General features: G+C 45.4%; 1 protein-coding gene across 1 annotated transcript in view; it reads right to left on the reverse strand.

Moving 5' to 3' along the window:
- Nucleotides 1–23,486, reverse strand: part of fus (epithelial splicing regulatory protein fusilli) — a 422,179-nt gene that overhangs the window by 100,406 nt on the left and 298,287 nt on the right. Inside the window, exon 6 of the mRNA XM_080277953.1 lies at nucleotides 770–880. Coding sequence (XP_080134079.1) covers nucleotides 770–880 — 111 coding nt within the window. The remainder of the gene's footprint in view (nucleotides 1–769; nucleotides 881–23,486) is intronic.

The raw sequence follows: 23,486 nt of genomic DNA on the forward strand, positions 1-23,486 counted from the left end.
GAGACAGGGATGTGATATGTGGTACCGTGAGGTAGGATGTGGTTTGTGGTAGCGTGAGGAAGGGATGTGGTATATGGTAGGGTGAGGCAGGGCTGTGGTGTATGATATGGAAAGGCAGGGATGTGCTGTGTGGTAGTGTGGTGGGGTGAGGTTGGAAGATGGTATGTAGTAGTAGTGTGAAGCTGGGATGTAGTGTGTTGTAGGGTGGGGCAGGGAGGTGGTGTGGTAGTGTGAGGCAGGGAAGTGGTTCTGGCAGGGTGAGGTAGGGATGTGGTGTGTGATAGGGCTAGGCAGGGATGTGGTGTGTGGTAGGGCTAGGCAGAGATGTGGTGTGTGATAGGGATAGGCAGGGATGTGGTGTGTGGTAGGGTGTGGCAGAGATGTGTGTGATAGGGGGAAGCAGTGATGTGGTGTGTGGTACTGTGCAGAGAGGCAAGAAGGTGATGTGTGGTAGGGTGAGGCAGGGAAGTGGTGTGTGGTATTATGAGGCAGGGAAGTGGTGTGTGGTATTATGAGGCAGGGATGTGATGTGTGGTCCTACAGGGAGGTGGTTTGTGGTAGTGAGAGGCAGGGAGGTGGTTCGTACTGTATAGTGTTGAATAATGAGGCAAGCTGATGATATGTGGCACTGTAATACTGTAGCAGGATAAGGCAGGGATGAGATAGGCAGTAGTGTGGTAGAGTGAGGCAGGGGTGTGATATGTGGTGGTGCGGCAGAGATTGTGGTTAAAAGAGTGGTGGAGTGCGGTAGAGCTCATGATGTACTTACTTTGCGATGTTGAGCCCTCTGAAGAACTTAGCAATATCCTGGTCTGAGCTCTGCCAGGGTAGGCCTCGCGCTCTTACCACACACCCGCTGTCAACCTCCTCCGTTCGTGAGCTGAGGACAAGAGAAACAAGAATTATAACCAAAAACAAATATTTAGGAATGTACTGTAAGAGAAAAAGGTTGCTTAGGTCCACAGATCGCATAAGTATTGAATGATTTGATGAATGAATGGATGAATGAATGAATGGCTGGATGAGGTTTTCATTCGCCTGACAACTCTACTCGTTCAAGCCGTAGCACTCATGAAAGTTAACAATTTTGTCGTTGGAGTAGAGACCTGCCACAGCCTAATGTCATGCACGAGGATACAAGTGTCAAAGTCAACAGGACAAAAAAGTGTATATAAAGAGTGCACAGTAAGGAAGTCACCCTCAACAAACACCCACCGTCAACTTGTCAATAAACTGATAAATAAATAAAACAAAATAAAACATAATAAAACCTACTCTGATTAACCGCTTCGCTACTGTGGACAAGCCTGGGTACTTTGTTCTGCTTGCCATTAGACGATTATGTTAAAATAAATGGAATTCCAGCAGTCAAAGCATTAAAAAAAAAAAAAAAAAAAATCATATACTAAGGAATGGAACGAGGTTGGGGATATGGACCGCAGTGAGAAATGAACCAAGAAAAATAGAGTCAGGACCTCGATGGAAGAATGGAGAGGGGAAGAACGACAAAGAGATGGAAAGAAGGGAAGGAAGGAGGAGGACGACGAGGTGGAAGGCTAAAATAAGAGAACGCAAGAGGGTGGGGGATAGTGGCCTGGAGTGGTGGCAGGGAGTTCTGAAGAGAGATTTATAAGAGATTTAGCTGCAGCCCGTTGAGGACGAACTATGGGATTCAACTCCTTCAGCAAGATGGCGTCTACTCTAACCATACCGAAATATTTATTGTTATTAAAGTATACAGAGTACATATACAACAAGAGGAGGTGTATTTCATTTTAGCTATCACCGTGCAAATTTACGGCTATTGAGAGGGACCGCTTTTAGTGCCGAAATTAAAGAAGGCTGTGTCTAACCCATATAGCTCGGGAAATAATTCCTATGGTGAACAAAATTTTCGGGTGGTAACAATCATATGTGGAACAAGATGTTATTGTTGTGAATGGACTAGATCTCTGACATAAAAAAAAAAACAGACAGGTAGATTTTAATACAAGTAAACGACTTAACCGAGAAACGGAAATACATAAACATTGTCCTACACCCGCAATTTCTTAGCACCGTCATTCATCCAGACACGTAATCCCGTTTTCTTTGATGCTTGCATAAAGGTTAACTATTAAAAAAAAAAAAAAAAAACTTTTTTTATCATGACCATTATGTTAATCGGACTCCATTTCCAAAATTATAAAACAAGTGCCGGATATTCTGAAGTGTTATTTTCATGCGACCTCACGAAATTCAAAACTTTCCAGTTTCTTGATCACACAGCTCATCCGTCTTCCGCCTTGACTTGCCTTCCCTACCAAGCCCAAATGTGGATGTTAACCCTCTCAGCTCAATGACCTGCTTTGTGCTTTATTCTTGCTACCGCCAGGCGATTTTATGAAGATTAGGATAGATTTCTAGGACTGGGGGGTTAGATATGGCCTTCAACAACCCTTCCATCTCAAAAAATCTCTCCTGTTGAAGAAAATCGTCTGGAGATAGAGAATAAAGTGAAAAATATATCATCGTATGAAGGGATTAATGGAGAAACGCGCTTACGATCAATTCCAGTCGTCGTCTCTTGTATTTGTTGTTTGCAGGACAGACAAGGGGGAAAACAGTGCACAATAATCTAGCCTCTTGTTGGTCCTCTCTTGCCCTTTCTCGTGCACTTGCCTCTCATCCACTTATCTGACTCTCCTAAACACACCTATACCTCACCCCCACACAATTGTCTCACCCCCACACACCTACACCTCATCCCTACATACTTACCTCACACACCTGTCTCAATTCCACACAACTGTCTCTTACCTACGTCACACATCTGCCCCACACACCTGCTACTTCCCCACTCACCCACCTCATTCCCATACACATGCCTCCTCCCTTCGTCACACATTTCCCCCACACACCTACCTCATCCCTATACATCTGCCTCTCCTCCACACACCTGCCTAACACACCTGCCTTGCCCTACTCTGGTTAACTAGGTTAGTGTACGTTGTGTCATGGTAACCTAATGGTAAGACTTCCCTGCCTACCATCCAGCCTCTCTTGCCCTACCTATCTGCCTCCCTACCTCCCTACCTGTCTCCCTACCTCCCAAACTGTCTCCTTACCTCCCAACTTGCCTCCCCGCTCTCCTCTATTTTCTTCTCCTCCCTGCTTCCCTATCTACATCTCCCAATCTCTTCCTGTTCTGTGCTTGGTTCTTTTCTATCTTTCTTGCCCCCTTTCCCTTACCCCCAATCTCCAGCAATTCGCCCTCTCTTCAAGCATCATTTTCTTTTCATCCTGCATTCCTTTCCTCCTTTTTCCCTCACCTCCTTCCTTCCCCTTCCTTCCACCCTGTTCTCATTCTTTCACCACCCTCTTCTCTACTCTTCATCTATCCCTCCCCCTCCACTGCCTCTTTCATACAGTCTTGTACTCCTCCTCTCTCCCTGCCCACCTTCTCCTCTACCCTTCCTTCTCCCCTCTCTCTCTCATTCCCGTTTGGTATCCCTCTCCCCTCCCTGCTCCTCACTCCCTTCAGCTTCCTCCCTTCCATCCCCCCTCTACCCTCCCTTCCTCCCTCATCCCAGTCTGGTACCCATCCTCTCTCCCTTCTCCCCTCCCCTCTCTCCCTCCTTTTCTTTCTTCCACCTCTTACTTCTCTTTATTCCTCCCCGCATTTTCTCTCCCTTCCTAGCTTCCTTTTAACTTTCCCCCTCTCTTTCTTATTTCCTTGTTTCAGCCTCCTCCCCTCCTCCCTTCAAGCTCCCTCCCACCAGACTTTCTGTCAACCTTACCCCCCCTCTCCCTCCTTTCAATTTTCTTCCCCCCCTCTCCTCATGCCGTATCTGTCTTCCTTCCTGCTCCCCTTTCCCCTTTCTCCTCCCTTCTTTTTTTTTCCCCCCTCCTTACTTTCTCACCCCCCTCCCTCCCAATCTCCCTCCATCCTTCCAGTTTCCATCCCTTTCTCCTTAAACCTCCTTTCAACTTGTGCCCGCCTTTTTTCTTGCGCTCGTTCCTACCTCAATTTCCTCGTCCTTCGTTTCCTCCTTTCCTTTCTTCCTTTCCCTTCCATTCTCCCTCCCTCCTTTCGAATCTTGCCCTCTTTCTTTTCTGCTGCCCTTCCTTCCCCCGTCCTCTACCTCCGTTACTCCCTGCTAACCCTCTCTTCCTCCCTCCCGTCCCCCTCTCACTTCCTCACATACCCCTCGTTCCCCCGACCCCCCTACCCATACCCTCTGCCGCCCCTGGTCCCGTTTTCCTTTTGTCTTTACCAGTGACTCTGTTATTGTCTCACCAAAGAAACCTAAGCTTGCGTTTCATTCATCCATCATCTTTACGCCTTGTGTTAGTCTCCTCTTGGTCTACTCCTTTCTCTGCCTTGCCTTTTTCTTCTTGTAGTTCTTATATTTGTTCTGTCTTTCATATTTACCTAGCTGTTGTCTTCTTTTTAGTCTCTCATTCTTTTTCGTTCATGGGGTAATGGTTCTCTCTCTCTCTCTCTCTCTCTCTCTCTCTTTCTCTCATTTCACCCTCAACCTACTCTTTCTTTTCTCCCTCTCTTTCTCTCATTTCACCCTCAACCTACTCTTTCTTTTCTCCCCGACTCACCACTACCTATATTTAGAATCTCTTATATGTCATCTTACGGAGCCTCTGTCTTCAACTTTCACAACTTTTTCAATTCAACGCAAGCGATTGACTGGCCACTCTCTCGCCCACACACCTGCCCGTAATTGTGTCACCAGCCCTCGCCCACACCTGTCTCAATCGTTCCAAGCCTGCCTCACTGCTAGACGTATGCTGGCACTTGTAGGAAATCTGTAACTCTCTTCAGATCGGTGATATCTTTTTCTATCTTGACCTTCCCCACCACGACACGTTTTTATATATTACTTTTTTTTTTAGACGATTTTAGTAAGTTTTCGAGGGACTTTTTAAATGGAAGAGTTAGCCACAGCCTCAAGTACCCTTATCATTATAGGACCTCTTCCCTAATATGATACCTTCTGGGAGCACTAAGCTTAAATTTACGTCATCGTGAGTGCTTAATTAGGTCATTACCAGAATTTACTCACCTCTGGAATGACCTTTAGTTGTGAAGGAGTTAAGGGGGGCTATAATTAAACCTCTCCCAAAAGCTGAGTAAAATCGTCCGATAGCATAAAGAACAAAATAAAAATAAATGTTATTGTTGGAAGAGGCTACCTTCTTCAATGAGGCGACGTGTTTTCTATTCAATTCTTTCTACTACGAGATGATTATATTCAGCTCTGGTATGACCTTTAGTTGTTCAGGGGGTTAGGGAAGGCTTTATCCTCGCCAGTTCCTCGACTCTCCCTTCAAGCTGAATAAAATCGTCTTGTAGAGGCAAAAATAAAATGAAGAAGACACCATCGTACTGGAGATCAACCCTTTAATTATCTATCTTATTCTTACTACCACAGGATGATTTTAGTCAGCCTAGAAGAGACACCGAACTAGCTACAGGGGTTGGATACGTAATTATTTAACCCCTTCACTGCAAGAAGCAAATTACCAGGTTGACAGAAAGAAATTACGGGGACTAGATGTTTTAAGACACCAGGGCTTAAATTACGTACCTTCAGGGACAAAGGTTCACCTACTGTTTCACCTCTTCTGCTTCTCACTCTCCTCTGCTGCCTAATATTCCTAAGCTGAGAGATGCTAGGTATGTTTTCCCGCCCACTGATGTTTCTAATACAGTATAATGTGTCAGGGAGGAAAGTGACAGATATGCTCTTAAGCGTGAAGTAGACGCAGAGAAATAGCAGCCCAACTTTCTTGTCTTTCTGTCCCTGCTTATCCTCTACCTTCACTAGTACCAGTTATTAGGGACTTCAGAATCTTCACTTGTGCATACCTTAGACACCTGCTCGTCTCAACACCTGGTCTATCCAACACAGGTATTGCATCACACCTGTCGACTCTGCACATAGACCTTCATTCGTCTACCTTTAGCTCATTTGTTATTTTCAGCTCTTGCTTTCAATTCACACCTTACTATACCTACCTGCAGATCCTCCTCTCTCTATGCATTCTAATTACATTCACACATTCCTATATCCATATATCGCACACTGACCCTCACGTAATCCATTCCAGCCCATAAACACACACACACACACACACACACACACACACACACACACACACACACACACACACACACACACACACACACACACACACACACACACACACACACACACACACACACACACATCATATTTACACACTTATTTACGTACACTACTCTGTCATCATTTACATCACCACTCACATACAACGATCCACACATCCACACACAAAACCATAACCCTCTCCTCTCCTCCCCTGCACACACACGCACACATGCACTCTACACACGCACATCCTCATGCCCACCTAATCCTATCCACTCCACATTTGCACTTCTCTACTAACATTCTTTCCCTACCCTACATTCACTCACAACCGATCCCTTCACTTCCCACACTTACTACGGTACACCCACAGCTTACCGCCCCTACACCCACCAATTTTCATCCTTACACCCTCTCCTAGCTACAACCATCTTCCCCACCCTACAACCACTTACATACCACTCCCTCCCACCTACAGCTTCACCCATCATCTTACACCCTAAAAACCCAAACTTGGATCTCACCCTACACAATCCACATCCACAGCACTCCACTCCACCCCCGCTCCTACCAACACCCATTCTTCCCCCCCCTCTTACACCCGCTTTCAGTCCACCCCGACCTCTCCACCCTACACTCCCCGTTCATAACCCCTTTCTCATTTATGGCCACTTACACCCAACATCTCCCCACCCACTCCTATACCCTGCCACTTCCAAACTACATTTTCACCACCCCTTCCCACCCACACGTTCACTCACCATCGCCCATCCATTCCTAAACCCACCACTTCCCACCCACACATTCACCCACCCCGTCACCACCCACACCAACCCTCCCCTTCTCTCCCTCTCCCACACGAATTATGAGGTCAGTACCCCCTCCAGCCACCCCCACCACCACCCCCGCCACCGCCACCCCCACCCCCCACCCCCTTCCGCAATCAGGTCGGTTCTACTCGCCCCTCACTGACCAAAGGGGGAAAGGGTGCTGAGAGAGAGCAGGAGGGTGACGTTAGAGAGAGAGAGAGAGACAGTCTGGTCATCTAAGTTATCTCTAAATTAATGTTCTGGACTAAGGAAGCCCTATATGGGTGTAGCATATTCAGTTTTACTGTTTTCACCTCTCTCTCTCTCTCTCTCTCTCTCTCTCTCTTGCTATGCCCTGGCGAGTTTATGCAGTTCATGCTATTTCTCTTTTACTGGAGAGGTTAGGTATTACCATCATCAACCTCTCCAATACGGGAGGTCTTTCGTAAGTTGATGAAAACAGTCTGAGGGAAGCAAGGATAAACTGAACTAAACCCTCATTTAACAGAAAGGTACAGGAATTAAAGCTCGTCCCTTTATCGTCGAACAGCCCACAGTAAAAGTCCGTGGAGTGCTAATTTACAGTCCAATTTACCGTTGCACACCATTATCTGACCGCGGACCATGGTTTCTGAGGCAGTTTTTATACCTACCCTTCCCTACCCTAACCAAACCTAATATAGCCTAATGGATTTGAACCTAGTCTAATCCAGCCCTTCAACCCACACCCAACCCTAACCAAAACTACTCTAAGCTAATCTGACCTGACCTAACCTAACCTAACCTAACCTACCCTACCGTATCCTAACCTAACCTAGCAACCTAACCAGCGAAACTACGGTTTTTTATCAGTAGGTAGTCACAAATAAAACTCTATAGGGAATGCTAATATGGGGCCCGGTACCGTTGTGTGTGCTTCCCTGACCGTGTACGATGGGTCCTAAGTCAGTTTTTATGCCTGTTAGTTAGCATCTGGATACGGGCGTCCACCGAAAAATTATGTTCGAAAAGCGGCATCATTTTTGTGTGTGTTTTTTGCACGTGAATGTATCCTATGCAGATACGAGCGTTTGGTGAGCCATAAAATAAATGTGTTTATTCAGAACCAGTCGTACAGAAAGCAATAGGGCCGTAGAGAGGCTGGTTAAAGGCCGATACTGGAAGAGATTCGTGGAGAAAAGAGGGACACAGATCTCTCTTCTCCCCAGCTTCCACCTTCCTTAGCTTCCCTACTTTCTCCATACTCTCTGTCCATACTTTTAATTCCTAGTATTCCCTGTTCCTTTTGCTGCCATATTCTCCTTCCCTCACTTATCCCTCTCTAGCTTCTATGTTTATACTTCCCTCCTCTCCACCTTATTCGAAATAGAGAGAAGCTTGGGTACTGAGACATTAATATAATAAAACGCAGCTATTTGAACAATAAACAGATAATAACAGGTGTGAGTGAAAAGAGCTACGTACACAGAATTGCTCCAGTTCCCATGCATATGTGTCGAAAGTTTAATTCAGGTGAGAGCGTCACCTGCCCGACACTGATTAAAATCCATCCCCTTGAGTTCTAAGCGCAAGTTGTGGCTAATATATACAGTGAGAGAATGTCGGGAGGGGGAACTGGAAATGTTGTTCTTAGGGCTTGTTTACGTGGCATCTGTACCACTCTGAAGGGCAGTGTATGTGAATGAATGTGAGTGGGAGCGAATGAAGTTATTGTCATCTTATTCTTCCATTGTATTGCGTAAGGGTGAAGGAAGGAGTAACTTGAACGTCTCTGCAGTGCTATCAGCCTCCATGGTAAGTGCTCAAGACTCAGATTCCAGTAGGCATATGTGGCCAGGGTGCGGAAGGGCGCTGGGGTAATGCTGGTCCTTCAGTATCATCATAACAAAGCTCGACATGATATAACTACTCAACGTATGTATGTGACCTGGCAGATAATAGCTTGGATGGTTGTGTTAGCGAGTTGTAACCACCACAGGAGTGTACGACAGGTGGTGGTTCTCAGGTGGAGGTAGGCTGGTTTCAATGGGCAGGTTCACGGGCTGCTGGTTCTCTTGAGTCTCCCTTTGCTACGCGGAGGGTCATGTTGTTGTGCTGCGAACTCCAATCAAACCCGGTGAAAAGGCAGAAAATGAGAAATCTTTTGTGTAGACTATGGTAGCTTACGCATGACTTTGTAGGCTACTATAAGGCTTGTTCCTGTTGCTGTCTTCCTATGTTTTCCTATTGCCGAAGCTGATAATGAAGTGAATGAGCTTTTGTAATCCAACAGGCACTGGTTGAACGAGGGGAAGATGAAGCAGAATTCTGGAGCATCAAAGACCTGATTCATAGAGCATGGAGTTGATGGAGAATGGAACTTTAAGGGTAACTCATCGAATTTCACACATCAAGAGTTTGTTATGGTCTGATTTGATTTCCCGTTTGGATGTTAGGTCCACAGATAATTCTTGCCCAATTGGAGGATTAAATTTCCTTTCTCGCAGTCTTATTCTAATTCCCTACCTTCGGAACCACGTTAACATCCATCGTTCCAGATTTACTGTTCCCTTTTAAGCTGAATTGGGTCGTGTTCTCGTTAGGTTGAGAAATTTCGTAACATATTTTCCTCAGCGCCTTTGCAAAACAGAATATCGACGTCTAGTAAGCATAAACAAAGAATAGATGCTTAGGGATATTTTACTCTGATGTGCATACGGATTAATAGATTGCTTTCTTGTATGCTTACGAGGTTTTGTAACATCTCTTGCCTATGGATTTATTCTGCAAATTACACCTCAGTATTTGTGTGTGTGTGTGTGTGTGTGTGTGTGTGTGTGTGTGTGTGTGTGTGTGTGTGTGTGTGTGTGTGTGTGTGTTTTGAATAAGTAAAAGCAGGAGGGAAATAAACTACTAAGAGAATTAATTACATCCCTAAATCCGATAGTGTATTTTCCGTCACATTCGATTACCTCTTCTCTCTCTCTCTCTCTCTCTTTCTCTCTTTTAAGACTATGAGTGACTGCTAAACTAAAGGGGTTGGATGCAACCTTCATCAACTCCTATTTTGAGTTTTCCTTAAAACTGAAAAATAAAAATCGTCTGGTAGCTAAAATAATGACAATAAAACCGTCCTTGGATTGCAGGAGAAGCAGACAGGTAGGAAGCAGGTGTCACTGATCCCCCTAAGCTGACAGATGATTGTACGGGCCCCTGTCAGCCCAAGCGTCATGCACCTGTCACCCCCGTTAGCGCCTTCCCCAGACCTAAGCCGCCCCCGCTGATGGCCGTCGAGTAGTGGACAGGAGGTGGGTAGGATGGGGGGAACGGCCACATCACACAAAGCACCATGACGGATCTCTCATACTTAATCATACTTTCATACTTAATCCCTTCCGTACAATGGCGCCTTCTTTATTTAACTCACACTACACGACACCGAACACATTCACAGGACCCTCATATTTCATCCCTTCACACGCCCATTTATCTACTTCTCGCTACTGTCAATTTATGAAACTAGAAGGGTTTCGTGAGTCCTCCACTACCCCATCACTGCGAGAGTCTGTCCTAAACTGATGAAAATCTTATGGCGGCAGGTAGAATAAAAAGAAAGACATCGCCATAATGAAAGTTTAAATCGGGGAAAAAAAATGAAAAATTGTTCCGCAGGCAGCTACAAGAGAAACTATGAAAAAAAAAAAATGTAAGAAAAACAGTAAAACGCTTACGGCAAGGAACAGGCAGAAAGTGACATTCGGTTTAAAACATTACAAAAACAGAAGTCCCCAATCCATTGCAATAAATATATAATAAATACAAATAAATAAATAAATAAATAAATCGAAGAACAGGAGAATTGAAATAGAGTTGCGAAATAGGAAAAGCAAAGGCCAAGTCATGTAAATTCCTCTGAAGCAGCGACACCAAATACAAACACCAAAAAACAGACAAGAAAGTTAAACAGTTCGAGGGCCAAGGTTGTTTAAAAGATATTCCACAAACAGAACTTGAATCGGTGAAAAAAAAAAAAAAAAAAAAAAGAGTGAATCGAGAAGAAAGACAATTTAAATCGAACATCGGGAGAGAGAGGCCGGAGCAGCCGGGGTTGTGAAAGTTCCTGGGCTGATAAAAGTCACACAGAAATGGCGAGGCAAAAGATGGAGCCGTCGTTCTAACAAAGGGTAACCGTATATCGAAAAGCTCTAATAATAATAATAATAATAATAATAATAATAATAAAACGATAGAGCCAAGAAAGAGAAAATGAAGTGATGCGTTTGTTGCTGTTTTGCTCTGGGCTTATCTGAAAAGTGAACCATGTGGATGACAGGCTTAAGCTGCCTCTCTCCTGCAGTCCACCATCTTCCTTTCAGGGGATATGGAGGTAGTTGAGGGATGTGTGTATAGCCAGGCAGTTGAGCCGACTAGTTATACCTGGTGCCACCACGTGAAGGCGTCCCTATCCTGCACCCAAATGAAGATGTTAAAGTGAAGAGAGAGGACTTTACCGAGGAGTAGGAGAGCAAAAATCGCTAAGTGGTGGCGAGGCGAGAAGAGAGAGAGAGAGAGAGAGAGAGAGAGAGGAAGGTGTTGAGAAGCAGGAAAAATAAAATATAAAAATGGGAGAAGGAAAATCGTCTGGAGGGAGAATGAATATAATTAAAAAAAAAACTGTACCATAATAGTGAAGGACATAAAAAAAACGAAAACTTAAAACAGCTAAACAGTTAATGTGGCCAGACTGTTTAAATATGCAGAGAGAGAGAGAGAGAGAGAGAGAGAGAGAGAGAGAGAGAGAGAGAGAGAGAGAGAGAGAGAGAGAGAGAGAGAGAGAGAGAGAGAGAGAGAGAGAGAGAGAGAGAGAGAGAGAGAGAGAGAGAGAGAGAGAGAGAGAGAGAGAGAGAGAGAGAGAGAGAGAATTTAAGTCTCAAATCGTTGCAAAACAAAATGAAAGCAAGAAACAAGGGAATTAAAATCAAGCAGCAAAATCATGAACCCTTTCAATCCAACGGCGTAGCTTAAAAGTATATTCTCGCTGCCTCCAGACGATTTTATTCAGCCTGGGGAAAATCTTAGGTACTGAGAAGGGTAAAAAAAACCTGGGCAAGGCGAGAAGAGATACAGATGACCGATTCGTGAAAGTTCCTCCTAACCCCTCTAAGTTCTTCACCATTTGGCTGCCAGTATTTCCCTCAACTAGCCAAAATCGTCTGGTGTTAGCTTAAATATAGTTTCTAGGGGTACCAATCGCAGTTAGGGGATTGTTTGAGAGAGTTTTAGAAGCCTTTGAGTGATTGGAGTTTGGATTTCTATGCATTAATCATGAAGAGGTAAGTCCCCACCTAAATTCAATGAGAGAGAGAGAGAGAGAGAGAGAGAGAGAGAGAGAGAGAGAGAGAGAGAGAGAGAGAGAGAGAGAAACACCATCACACTAAAATTTCAACCTAATCCTAAAACAGAACTCAATTCGATGCCAAAGAAAAACTAAATCGGAAGAACTAAATTCGGCCATCGCGAGAGGGGAGAGGGAGGAAGGGCCGGGCCGTGAAAGTCGGTCCGAAATAGCGAGTGCAATGACCCTTTTTCCTGGATGCTTCACACGGCCGCACTCAACGCCACACGCACGCAACGCCACGCACACGCAAAATTCGAGGGTCAAGTATGATTCTCGTGGGGTCTTGTGAGTTAATCCATTCACTGGGAGAGAGAGAGAGAGAGAGAGAGAGAGAGAGAGAGAGAGAGAGAGAGAGAGAGAGAGAGAGGAAAATGTCATTAAACTTAAGGCATCATTGAAGATCCATTCCCTTTCACTGTGTAAGAAATAGATTAATATGAGCTGATGAAAATGTCTGAAGGACGGCTGAGGAAAGTTACATACACCCTAACGTCATCTTTCTGAATGAGGCAAACAGATTTCTTCACTTATGGCTACCTGGTTTGAAAATTTACCTGGTATCCAATTAACCCTTTCAGATCGATGATTACATTTCACTTTCCATCATCGCCGCTACTAGATATAATTTTAAGAGATGATTTTTGAACTGGGGGAGTTTGATACAGGCTTCTTTACCCCTTTCACTACAAGAGATCTCGTCTATGGAAAAATATGCAGGTAAATAAAGGTGTTATTGTACTGAATATATTAATGGTTAAACGGAGGACCGCAAATCTAAGCGTATTTTCATGACAAACGTTCAGTCTTTTCTCTGTTGTAACTGTGATTATTATTATTATTATTATTATTATTATTATTATTATTATTATTATTTTGCAGGAAGGACAAGGAAAGGAGATTGCAGAAACTCCCTTGTCTCTTGTGCATCCGGGGGAAAAAAAAAAATCCCAGTTACGAGGGGAAAATTATCAACTAATGGTCTGTGCCAAGTCGTTAAGATTTATTATTTTTTTTCCAGGAAAGACAAAGAAAGGAGAATGGAGACTATTTCCACGTCTCTGTTCTTACTGCGAAAACAAACATTATCAGTAAAAGATAAATTATTTTGTAATTCCCAGGCCAGACAGAAATGTGTGTGAGAGGGACTTTAGCCCTTTCAATCCGATGACGCGTTTTTCTTATAACACCACGCAAATTTATTATACATAGAAGGGACAACAGGTAGTGAAGGTGTTAATCAGAACTGTATTTAACTCCTCCAGTTGAAAATGTATCTCCACAAACGCATAAACTAATGCAAGGGAGGCAGGAACTAAATGAAAGATGCCCCATTGAAGTGAGGGAAGGTTAAAAGAAAATTCCTTTCAGTACTAAGATGTCGTTTTAGTTTCTTCTTCCTGTATCCAGATTATTATATTCAGTTTAGGAGAGTCGTCTTTTTTCCGTTCTGTTATCCCTAATTATTATTTTTTTTAACACAAGAAGAGCCAAGGAAGGAAAAACATGTTTAACAAATCCAAATACATATTACAGGTGTCTTCCATCTATACCTAACAGCAAATAGGGTTGAACATTGGCTCTTTCTAACCTTCTAGTTTGAAAAGTCTTACCCTACCTAAGTCCAGCTGAGAGGAAATTGCAAACGTGATATATAAAGGAAATGATTGTATTTAAAGAGTTAGAAAGTAGGAGATAACCAGGATGGAAGACGAAGGAAGCAGAAGATGAAATGAGACAGGTATATGACAGGTAAATGTATGGTAGAGATATGAAAGAGGGAATAAGGAGTATATAATAGGCATCAGGCATTTCGTAAGCATAGGATACCTGTAAGAGTGTGGAAGAGATATGGAAGATAGAAAAGGGAGTGGATAAGTGGAGGTGAGTAACTGACAGGTAGACGGGCTTGACAGTGGATGAGGAAGTACAAGATAGGGTGGATGACAGATGGAGGAAGTGGAGAGATAAGCGGCGATAAGGAGGATGGAAGATGAAGGAACACAAAAAGAAAGATAAAAAGATTGGTGAAAAGTGGAAGTGGAAAACTGACAGGTAGAGGGATTTGAGAGTGGAAGCGGATGCAAAAGATGGGGAGATGGTGGATGGAGGAAGCGGGTAGATAAGCGGAGATAGGGAGGATGGAAGATGAAGGAAGGAGCGATTTGTGAAGATAAGAAAGAAGTTAGTAGAGAAGATTAATTTTCCAGTGGCTCTGTAGTTTAGCGAGGTTGTTGGGAGAGGGGGTGACAATAGGGAGCAGCTGTGAAAGGGATGGCAGTGGATGACATTGTTAAGGAGGGGTTGAGGGAGGAAGTGGAGGTGGGTGGAAGAGGAGTGACAACTGCGAGTTGTGTGGAGGAGAGATGGGGGGGGGGGGAAAGAGAGAGTGACAAGCTGATGGAGAAGTGGAGGGGAGCAGAGGTGGGGAGAGAAAGTGGAGAATAACAGGCGGTCACAGTGGGGAGGAAAGGGGGTGACATTGATAAGTGGAGTGCAATAGGAGAGTGGCAGCACTGACGGGGAGAGGTGGAAGAGTGGAAGGGAAAGAGGTGACGTTATGAAGGAGAGGGTGAGGGATGGGGAAGAGGAAGGGAGAAGAAGTGACACTACGGAGAAGGGGTAGAGGGAGAAAAAGCGGAGAAAAGAAGAGGAGGGACGGAAGAGGGGAAAGGGAGAACGGGAGGAAATATAGAGGGGAGGGGAGGGGATGATGGAGGAGAGGAAAGGGGGACGGGAGGAGGAGAGGAATGGCATTGGTGAAGTGAGAGGTGGTGGTGAGTCTGAGTGTCCGGCGTGAGAGTCATGCACTGGTGGCTGGTTGGACGTGCCTTCCCTGTCGCACTAAAAACCACCCGCCGCGGAAAAATGCACACCCATTAAACGTTATTATTGTCCGCAGAAGCCGAGAGGGAGGAAGGGCGTTTGAGGGGGGAAGGGAGATGAAAGAGGGAGTTATAGGAGGCATGAAGGGGGCTGAAAGGGGTGCTAAGGGGACTGCAAGAGGATGGTAATGGTTTTTTTACGGAGTTTGACCTAACGCCACATGGAAAAAGGAGACTGATTAAGAGTTGCATTCCGGTGAAACTGAAAGGGGGAGATGGGGCTTAATGGGGCCGAAAGGGGGGTTAGTAGGGGTTTAAATTAAGTGGGAGCGGCAAGGGGGTTTGAGGTAAAAAAAAAAAAATGAAACGCTGCCCTATTAAAAGTACCTATTGACCGTAGAAGCTATGAAGGGAGAGAGAGAGAGGACGGGGAAGGGAGAGGAAGGGGGAGGGAGGGTAACTGGGTGTTGGTAAAAGGAAGCGTTAACCTCTTCTTTACGAGGGGATTACAGAGCGAAAAAATCGTAAATGAAGGAGTTAAGGTGAAGGGTAATCTCTTCAGTCCGATGGCGCATTTTTCATTCCTGCTCCCACACACGATTTTATTCAGCTTAGATGTGTGTGTGTGTGTGTGTGTGTGTGTGTGTGTGTGTGTGTGTGTGTGTGTGTGTGTGTGTGTGTTTACTGGAGGGGTAACATCGTCTTCATTAACCCCTTCAGTACGAGTTCTTTCCTGGGCTGAATAAAACTGCGTCATTGGAATGAAGGGGTTGGGGGGGAGGGGAGCCAGCACCTGAGAGTTCACGGCTGTTCCAGGAAATTGCAGGTTGGGGGATCGTTCGTGAGGAGGGACAATGGACGGAGTGATGGATGGATGGATGGACGGCTGAGTTGAAGGATGGACTAAGGGGTGCATGAACAGATGAGTGGATTGATTGATGGATGGACGGATGAGCTGAAGGATGGACTGAGGCGTGGATGAACAGACAAATGGATGGATGGATAAGTGTACGAGTAGGTGGACGGAGGAAGTGATGGATGGATGGCTGGCTGGCTGGATCGATGGATGGATGCACAGATGAATGAAGGAATACACATGTAGACGAACAATGAAAAAAGCCAGGTGGAAGGAAAAAAAGAGGAGTAAATAGGCGAGGACCAGGTTTAAGGATAATCAGGTAGAAGAATAATTAACAGGCAGATGGAGAGGAAAGACAGGTGGAACAGGTACAAAGGCCATTAACCCCATCGCTACGAGAGGCCCTTCATGTGCTGAATAAAATCGTCTGGAGGGAACAAGGATCTTAAAATCGTCTTAGTAAAAGAGTGACTAAGGCTTTCAATCACCTGACGTATTTTCTACCTTGTCCTTGCTCTCACCTGGCGAATTTAATTACACTAGGTGGGACTTCAAAAAGGAGGGGGTTAGAGTCAGCCTTTGTTTCTTTTTCCAGGCTAGAGGTACTACTAAAGCTGACTGAAATATTTTGATGACTGCTTAATTAAAATGAGAAACACGTTCTCGGAATGAAATGGTTTATGGATTCAGTTTTTAATGATTCCAAAGGTTGAGGATTTTCAAGATCTGAGTGAAATTGTCTGAAGATAGCGGGAATAAAGAGAGAGAGAGAGAGAGAGAGAGAGAGAGAGAGAGAGAGAGAGAGAGAGAGAGAGAGAGAATAGGAAATGGGAGAAGAGAAAATGGGAGAGAATAAGGGGAGAAAAAACTGAGGGAGAATGGTAGGAGTGGAAAGCAAAATGGGAGAGGGGAGGTTGGAGGAGGGAGAGGGGCGAGAAAACTAGAGGAAGGGGAGGGGGAGATTGGGGGAGGGAGGGGGAGATTGGGGGAGGGACGGGGAGGGGGAAGGGAAGATTGGAGGAGGGAGGGGGAGGAGGGAGATTGGAGGAGGGAGGGGGAGGGGGGACATAAATTCGACCCGCCAGATCCCGTTAGAGAGAAAGCGGAAAAGAAAGCAGTTCAAACCACGCCCTTCCACCCCTCCACCTCCACTCTGTCACTCCACCTTCCTCTTCCACTTCTCCACGATCCACTTCCATCTCTCCACCTCCAATCTGCCTCTTCACACTTACCTTTCACCCCCCACCCTCCCCCTCTTCCGCCCCTCCACCGCCCCAACCTGTCCCTCCACCTTCACTCTTCCCGTCCCTCCACCATCCACTTCCACCCCTCCACCCTCCTCTTTCATCCCTCCACGCATCTCCACCCTTCAGCCCTACCCAACCCCTCCACCCTCCAACCTAACCTCATCATCACCTTCCACTACTACTACTCATATAGATCCACTAGGTATTTCACCTCACTCCATCACTTCCACCCCACCCCACTCCCCATCACACGCCCATCATGATCCCACGTATAACAATAACAACAATAACAACCACAACAATTACAACATCAATTTCATAGTCATTAATATTAAAAGTATCACCAACAAATACAACAACAGTACCAACAAGAACAACAACAGCTACACCATCAAACGCAACAATAGCACTATCATCAACATCGACTGCAACTTTATTCCGCCCTCGTCCACCCAACTCTCAATTCTTCACAACCTTTACTACTAATACAGCCTCTTGGGAATTTATCATCATCCCCGCCTTCGTCTTACATTCACTCGACTCCCCCCTCTTATAAACCTGATTTCCTTCCCCTCCACCGTTACACTTACTACACCTTCTTACACTTACACTACCCCCATCCCTAACACACTGTCCACTACCCACCCCCCTCCACTTACAAACTTGCTCCCCTTCCCTCCACCCCGTTACATCCACCACATCCCCCCTCCCTCTCAGGACCCCCTCTTCATCTCCATCCCCTCTTACAAACCTGCTTTAACCCTCCTCCACTCTCCTTACAGCCATTCAACCTCTCCATTTCCATTAAGACTCGACTCACTCCATCCTCAGCTGTCCCCCTACACCCAGTCCACCTTCCACCACCCCTTATAAATACTCCACCCCTCGCCCATCCATCTTACACTCACTCACCACCCACATCTATCCACTCCATCGTCCCCTCTTTTCCTCCTTCCCTGCACCCACACTTCACATGCCTCACATCCACTCCATCCTTCTACACCCACTCCTCATCTTCCTTATAAACCCTCCATCCTTCCCGGTTCCCTCCTACTCTCACCCATTCGCCATACACCCATGTCTTTCCCCATTGCAATCCACATCCTCACTCCCTCTATCCAACTCGTCACCCTCCACTTTTTTCATGCACTCCACTCACTGCATTCCTTTCCATATCCACCCCCCCTGCCATCCCATCATAACCAGTCTACACCCTACCCATCCCATATACATCCCACCTGTTTCCTGTCCCTGCCATTCCACCCCATCCCGCCTCTTCTTACACCCACTCCCCATCCCCCCCATGCATGTCCCGTTCTTAAATCCACTCCATCTCTACTCTCTCTCTCTCTCTCTCTCTCTCTCTCTCTCTCTCTCTCTCTCTCTCAAATCAGCTCCCTACCTCTCCACTCTTGGCATCCACCACTCCCTCATTTTTCGTGTGGCGTGTGCAAGTGTGGTCTGGCTTGAGGCTGCTAACAACCCCGCCATAAGAGGTGGGCTGGCTTGACGACTGGCCCACGCTTTGCTGCATCATTAGTATACTCTCCCGCTGCAGCCCAGAGTGTAGCATTAATGAGAGACTTCGCTGTAACATGAAGCTCTTTGGGTGTTTATTGAACTGTGGTATCCTGCACTGATTCTTTTTTAACCCGTTTGCTGCATAAAGTCTGAGGCAAATAAACAGAAAAAAGTCAGGCGCTACTTAGAATATACTGTAGATTTTTACCGCTAGAAGTGATGGGGGTATAGTGAAAAACAAGGACTATAACTATTTTGAGGACTGGGTGGACGCTTTCTGTTTGCCCTCCCCCACTTTTCCTCCTATTTTCACACGTACCGTAAATAAGCAGGTTGTGGATGTCAGGTATATTTGTTTATGCGTGTACTTTACCTGTGGTTGTTGACTTTAGTATTTTGAATATTATAAACACTTTTTTATCTAGTCTTTCACTGGCTCATACCAGTTCATTTTTGTTTCACTAATCGTCAGCGTCATCTTTTCTTCTCTCGTTCCTAACTCACTTGCACATCCCTCACCCACACCCACACACCAGCAGCCACCATGCTCCCACACCCACACCTACACCCACAGTCATCAACACGCACCCACACCCGCACCCACACCCACACCTTTTCAGCTAGCATGCACCCACACCCACACCAAACCCCCACTGCCAGCAAGCATCCATACCCATATCCCCACAACTAGCACGCACCCACACATATCCACACTCAGCACGCACCCACAGCCAGCACGCACCCACACCCACACGCCAGCCGCCGGGCCAAAAGGAACCTGTTGGCCTGACGCTGGTAAAGGTCAAGAGAGTCCGCCATCCGTAACAACGGTAACAACACGGCCGCCGCACCTCACCCCCACCCCCACCCCTCACCACGCTACCCCCACCTACCCCCTTCCATACACACGACGATCCTACAACTTCCTACAAGCTCCTTCAACTCCTACAATAAGAGCAGTGTCGCCGCCCAGCCTCACTTCACAGCTCAGCCCTTCCCTTTCCTCACATCACTTCACTTAACACCACCTCTGCCATACATACTGTACGCTGCGCCTCCTCACCTCACCTGACTTACAGCCCAATCCTTCCGTCTCCTCACAACACTTACCTCACTTCCCTTCCCTTCACTCCCAGTCCTTCACGCATACACTGCTTCTTTAACTTTTCACTCTCATCCTTCATCCACACCCACGCCGTTACAGTCAGCTACTCTTGTAAACATTTACCTGGGTACAGAAGGACTGGTGGTAAGGAATGTTTAATGATAGTCTCAGTGAGGAGATATGAGGTTCGACGTAATCCGGTATTCATCATCATTACCACCATCACTACCACCACCACCATCATCATCATCATCATCATCATCATCATCATCATCATCATCATCATCATCATCATCATCCCAGCTCCAAGCTGGTTAAGAATACATAATGAGCTAAGATCCGGACACAGAAAGCACAACATTTGGCGCTCTATCAAACAGCATGCTCAATGGAAACACACACACACACACACACACACACACACACACACACACACACACACACACACACACACACACACACACACACACAATATCATTCAAGTCTTCGAAATCCTGGCTCCATCTCACAACCAAAACCGCAGAACAGTAAATTATAAATCTATTGTCAGTCCTGTACTTGATTCTGAAGCTATGAACAAAATATTAGCTTTCATTAGCTTTTATGTGCGATAGTTTGAGACTTCATTGATGGGTTTGTTTGTTATTGATTGAAAGAGCTTATATAACAATCGTTCATGAGACAAATTTGTAGTTATCTGTTTATCTGCCTAGTTATCTGTCTATTGACTGACGCTGCATCCTGCGAGGGGTAGCCTTGGCCAATGAACCATCAGGAGTTTCTGTTCCTACTCAGCAAACGACCCCCTCTTTCCACGCCACACCAACCTCCTTCCTTAAATACTCTCACGCCTTATCTCTGCATCTCACCCTCCGTCTCCCTCTCCATCCACCCCAGCCACTCTCATGAACTCTCCTAGTCAACCTCTCATTCTCCATTCACTCCACGAGGCTCTCATGCACTTACCAATCTGCGTAACTGTCTGCTTGAGAGTGAAGGACGGCCAGGCATCTGTTCGCTTCCTCTTGACTAGTGTCCTCTCAGATAACTGCACATTTATTATAAACTACAGATGCGTATATACATCGTTATTATTATCATTAGATTTTTATTTACATTCACCAAATTTTGATTACCTATTATTTTTTTTCAGTCTGGTAACCGGTGTGTGTGTGTGTGTGTGTGTGTGTGTGTGTGTGTGTGTAATTCACCGGGTCGGTCAGGATCACTTGATGGTCGTGATGGTCAGCTTTTACCCTCCCGGAAGGGAGCTGAGAGCTCATTTAGTCCGATCTAAGGGCAAGGCTGTGACCTTCACACACGCACACACCCGTCCCCTTGCTCAAGGGGGACAGTAACCACCTACTTCGTCAGTGAAACTTTTCGCAACCTGAGCGAGGCGCGAACTCCCGTCCACCAGTTGGCAAGCGGGAACGTTACCACTGCACCAGCGAGCGGTGTGTGTGTGTGTGTGTGTGTGTGTGTGTGTGTGTGTGTGTGTGTGTGTGTGTGTGTGTGTGTGTGTGTGTGTGTGTGTGTGTGTGTGTGTGTGTGTGTGGTCACCAAACTTTCCAGATAACTATATATAATTGTGTTTCCAGTCATAAAACACTCTGAAAGTGACGGTGTGATTAGAAGCATACTCTGCCAGCAACCGAGAGAGTCTGGGTTCGATTTTCGGGTCGACCACGAGGCCTTTGAGGAAGATCTTGTACACCACAATCTATTCAAAAGCAGATGTTAAACAGGGACATGGACTGTAAATCAGAAGGTTGCATGTCAGCCTGGGGGACTCTCTGGGTGGTTTTGCTTGTCAGTCGCACATGAAGACACATACATACTTACATATTCATTTACTTATTTATTTTACGTCTACCTATCTATTGTCAGACGGCTTAATCCCGTCAGGGGTGGCCACAAACAAATCGCCTCCATGTCGCCATGTCCCCCGCCATTTCACTATGTAAAGAGCGAAATTTGTCTTTAGTCACCCAACCCCGTGAAGATTTATTTCCATTTAACTGCGTTCTGCAGGAGTGTAAATGGAACAGCCTTGAAATCAACACCTGCTTTTCTTGCTTGACTTGCACCATCCCGTCAACTGCACGCACTTCAGGTTCCTTCCTTCGAGGCGGGATCTCAGGAGCGTGATTGAAAGGGAGGATTAGGGCAAGGTTGGAGGGTGAAGGTGATGATGGAGTGTGAGACTGAAGAGCGAGGGAAAGGTTGCATGTGAGGGTTAAGGTAAGGTTGAAGTGTGAAGGTGAGGGTAAGGCTGGAGTGTGAGGAGGGGAGTAAGTATGAATGGAGGGTAAGGTTGGGATGGGGGTGAGGTTGGAAGGTAAGGGCGAGGGTACAGTATACGTAACCTTTATCTGAATAATATTTTTCTCTGACGGTAGCAAGGGTAAAGTTTGAAAGTGTGCTCGTGGCCTGGCAAAGCTTTCATTCCTTCGTTACAGCGGTTCTCTCATATGAAAAATGAATCAAATCGTCTAGCAGCTAAAATTAAAATATAATAATTATAATAATAATAATAATAATAATAATAATAATAATGCGTCATCATACTAAAGGTGAAAATGGGGTTCTTTTCTTAACAGGTACTTCCATAAGATGCAAGAAATCGCCATCATGCCTTTGGGATTCATCGATTTTGTTTTTTAATGGATGGTGGTAAAGAGTGAGAGGCTTGAGTGCGAGGTGTGGGTGGGGGGCGAGAGGTGAAGGTGAGTTAATTATTAGGTTAATGAGCTGGGTGAAAGGTTGAGAGATGGCAAGTTACGGTAAATAAGAACCTAATTACAGAAGTGATGATGATGATAATGATGATGATGATGATGATGGGCAAAAAAATAATGATTACGAGATAGATGATGAGATGTGTAAATGAGGATCAGGTAAGTAGTAAGGGTGAAGGGTGAAGATGAGATAAGAAAAGGAAAGCGTGGTTAAGGATGAGGAATGAGAGTGAGGGGTGAGGATGGATGAAGGTGAGCATGTGAAACCTAGGGTGATGAGTGAGAGGTGACGATGAGGAACAGAAACGATGAATGAGGGAGAGAAATACAAGGGAGTAAAAAGGAGTACACGAGAGCAGACAACAACAAACCTACTGATATTTTCAAGGCCATTTCCTACAGAACACAATGCTACGGTATCTTTTTTATGAGTTCAAGAAGGCACACCCCAACCATAACCTACTCCAGTCAAAGCTAAGAAGGGAAGTGAGAAGGAATGCCTCGTTATATATACTGAAAAAACCACATGAAATTTCAGAAGGAAAACTACGTGGCAAGCATATCCTTGAGTGTCACAATCTACAGAAAAACGCTCTGGCTTTCTTTACTATTTCTGTCCTATGGTGGTTATGTCTCAAGTGATTTATGATGAACTTTATCATTTTTATCCTAGGAATGAGGATACAGTATAGGAAAGGTGGAAGGTGTGAGTGAGACGTAAGGAAAAATTTAGAAACGAGAGAAAAGAAGTCAATGTGAATGATGCGGAACTGGGACGGGAGTCAAGGAACAAGGGTGAATTTTGAACTGTGAGTGTGAGACCTGACAGAGGAGTAAGAAATGAAAGAGATAAAGGTGTAGAGTAAGGGTGAGGGAC

This window comes from Coenobita brevimanus, chromosome 71, assembly GCF_032717465.1.
Source record: "Coenobita brevimanus isolate Jiangsu-jjx chromosome 71, ASM3271746v2, whole genome shotgun sequence".
Taxonomy (NCBI): domain Eukaryota; kingdom Metazoa; phylum Arthropoda; class Malacostraca; order Decapoda; family Coenobitidae; genus Coenobita; species Coenobita brevimanus.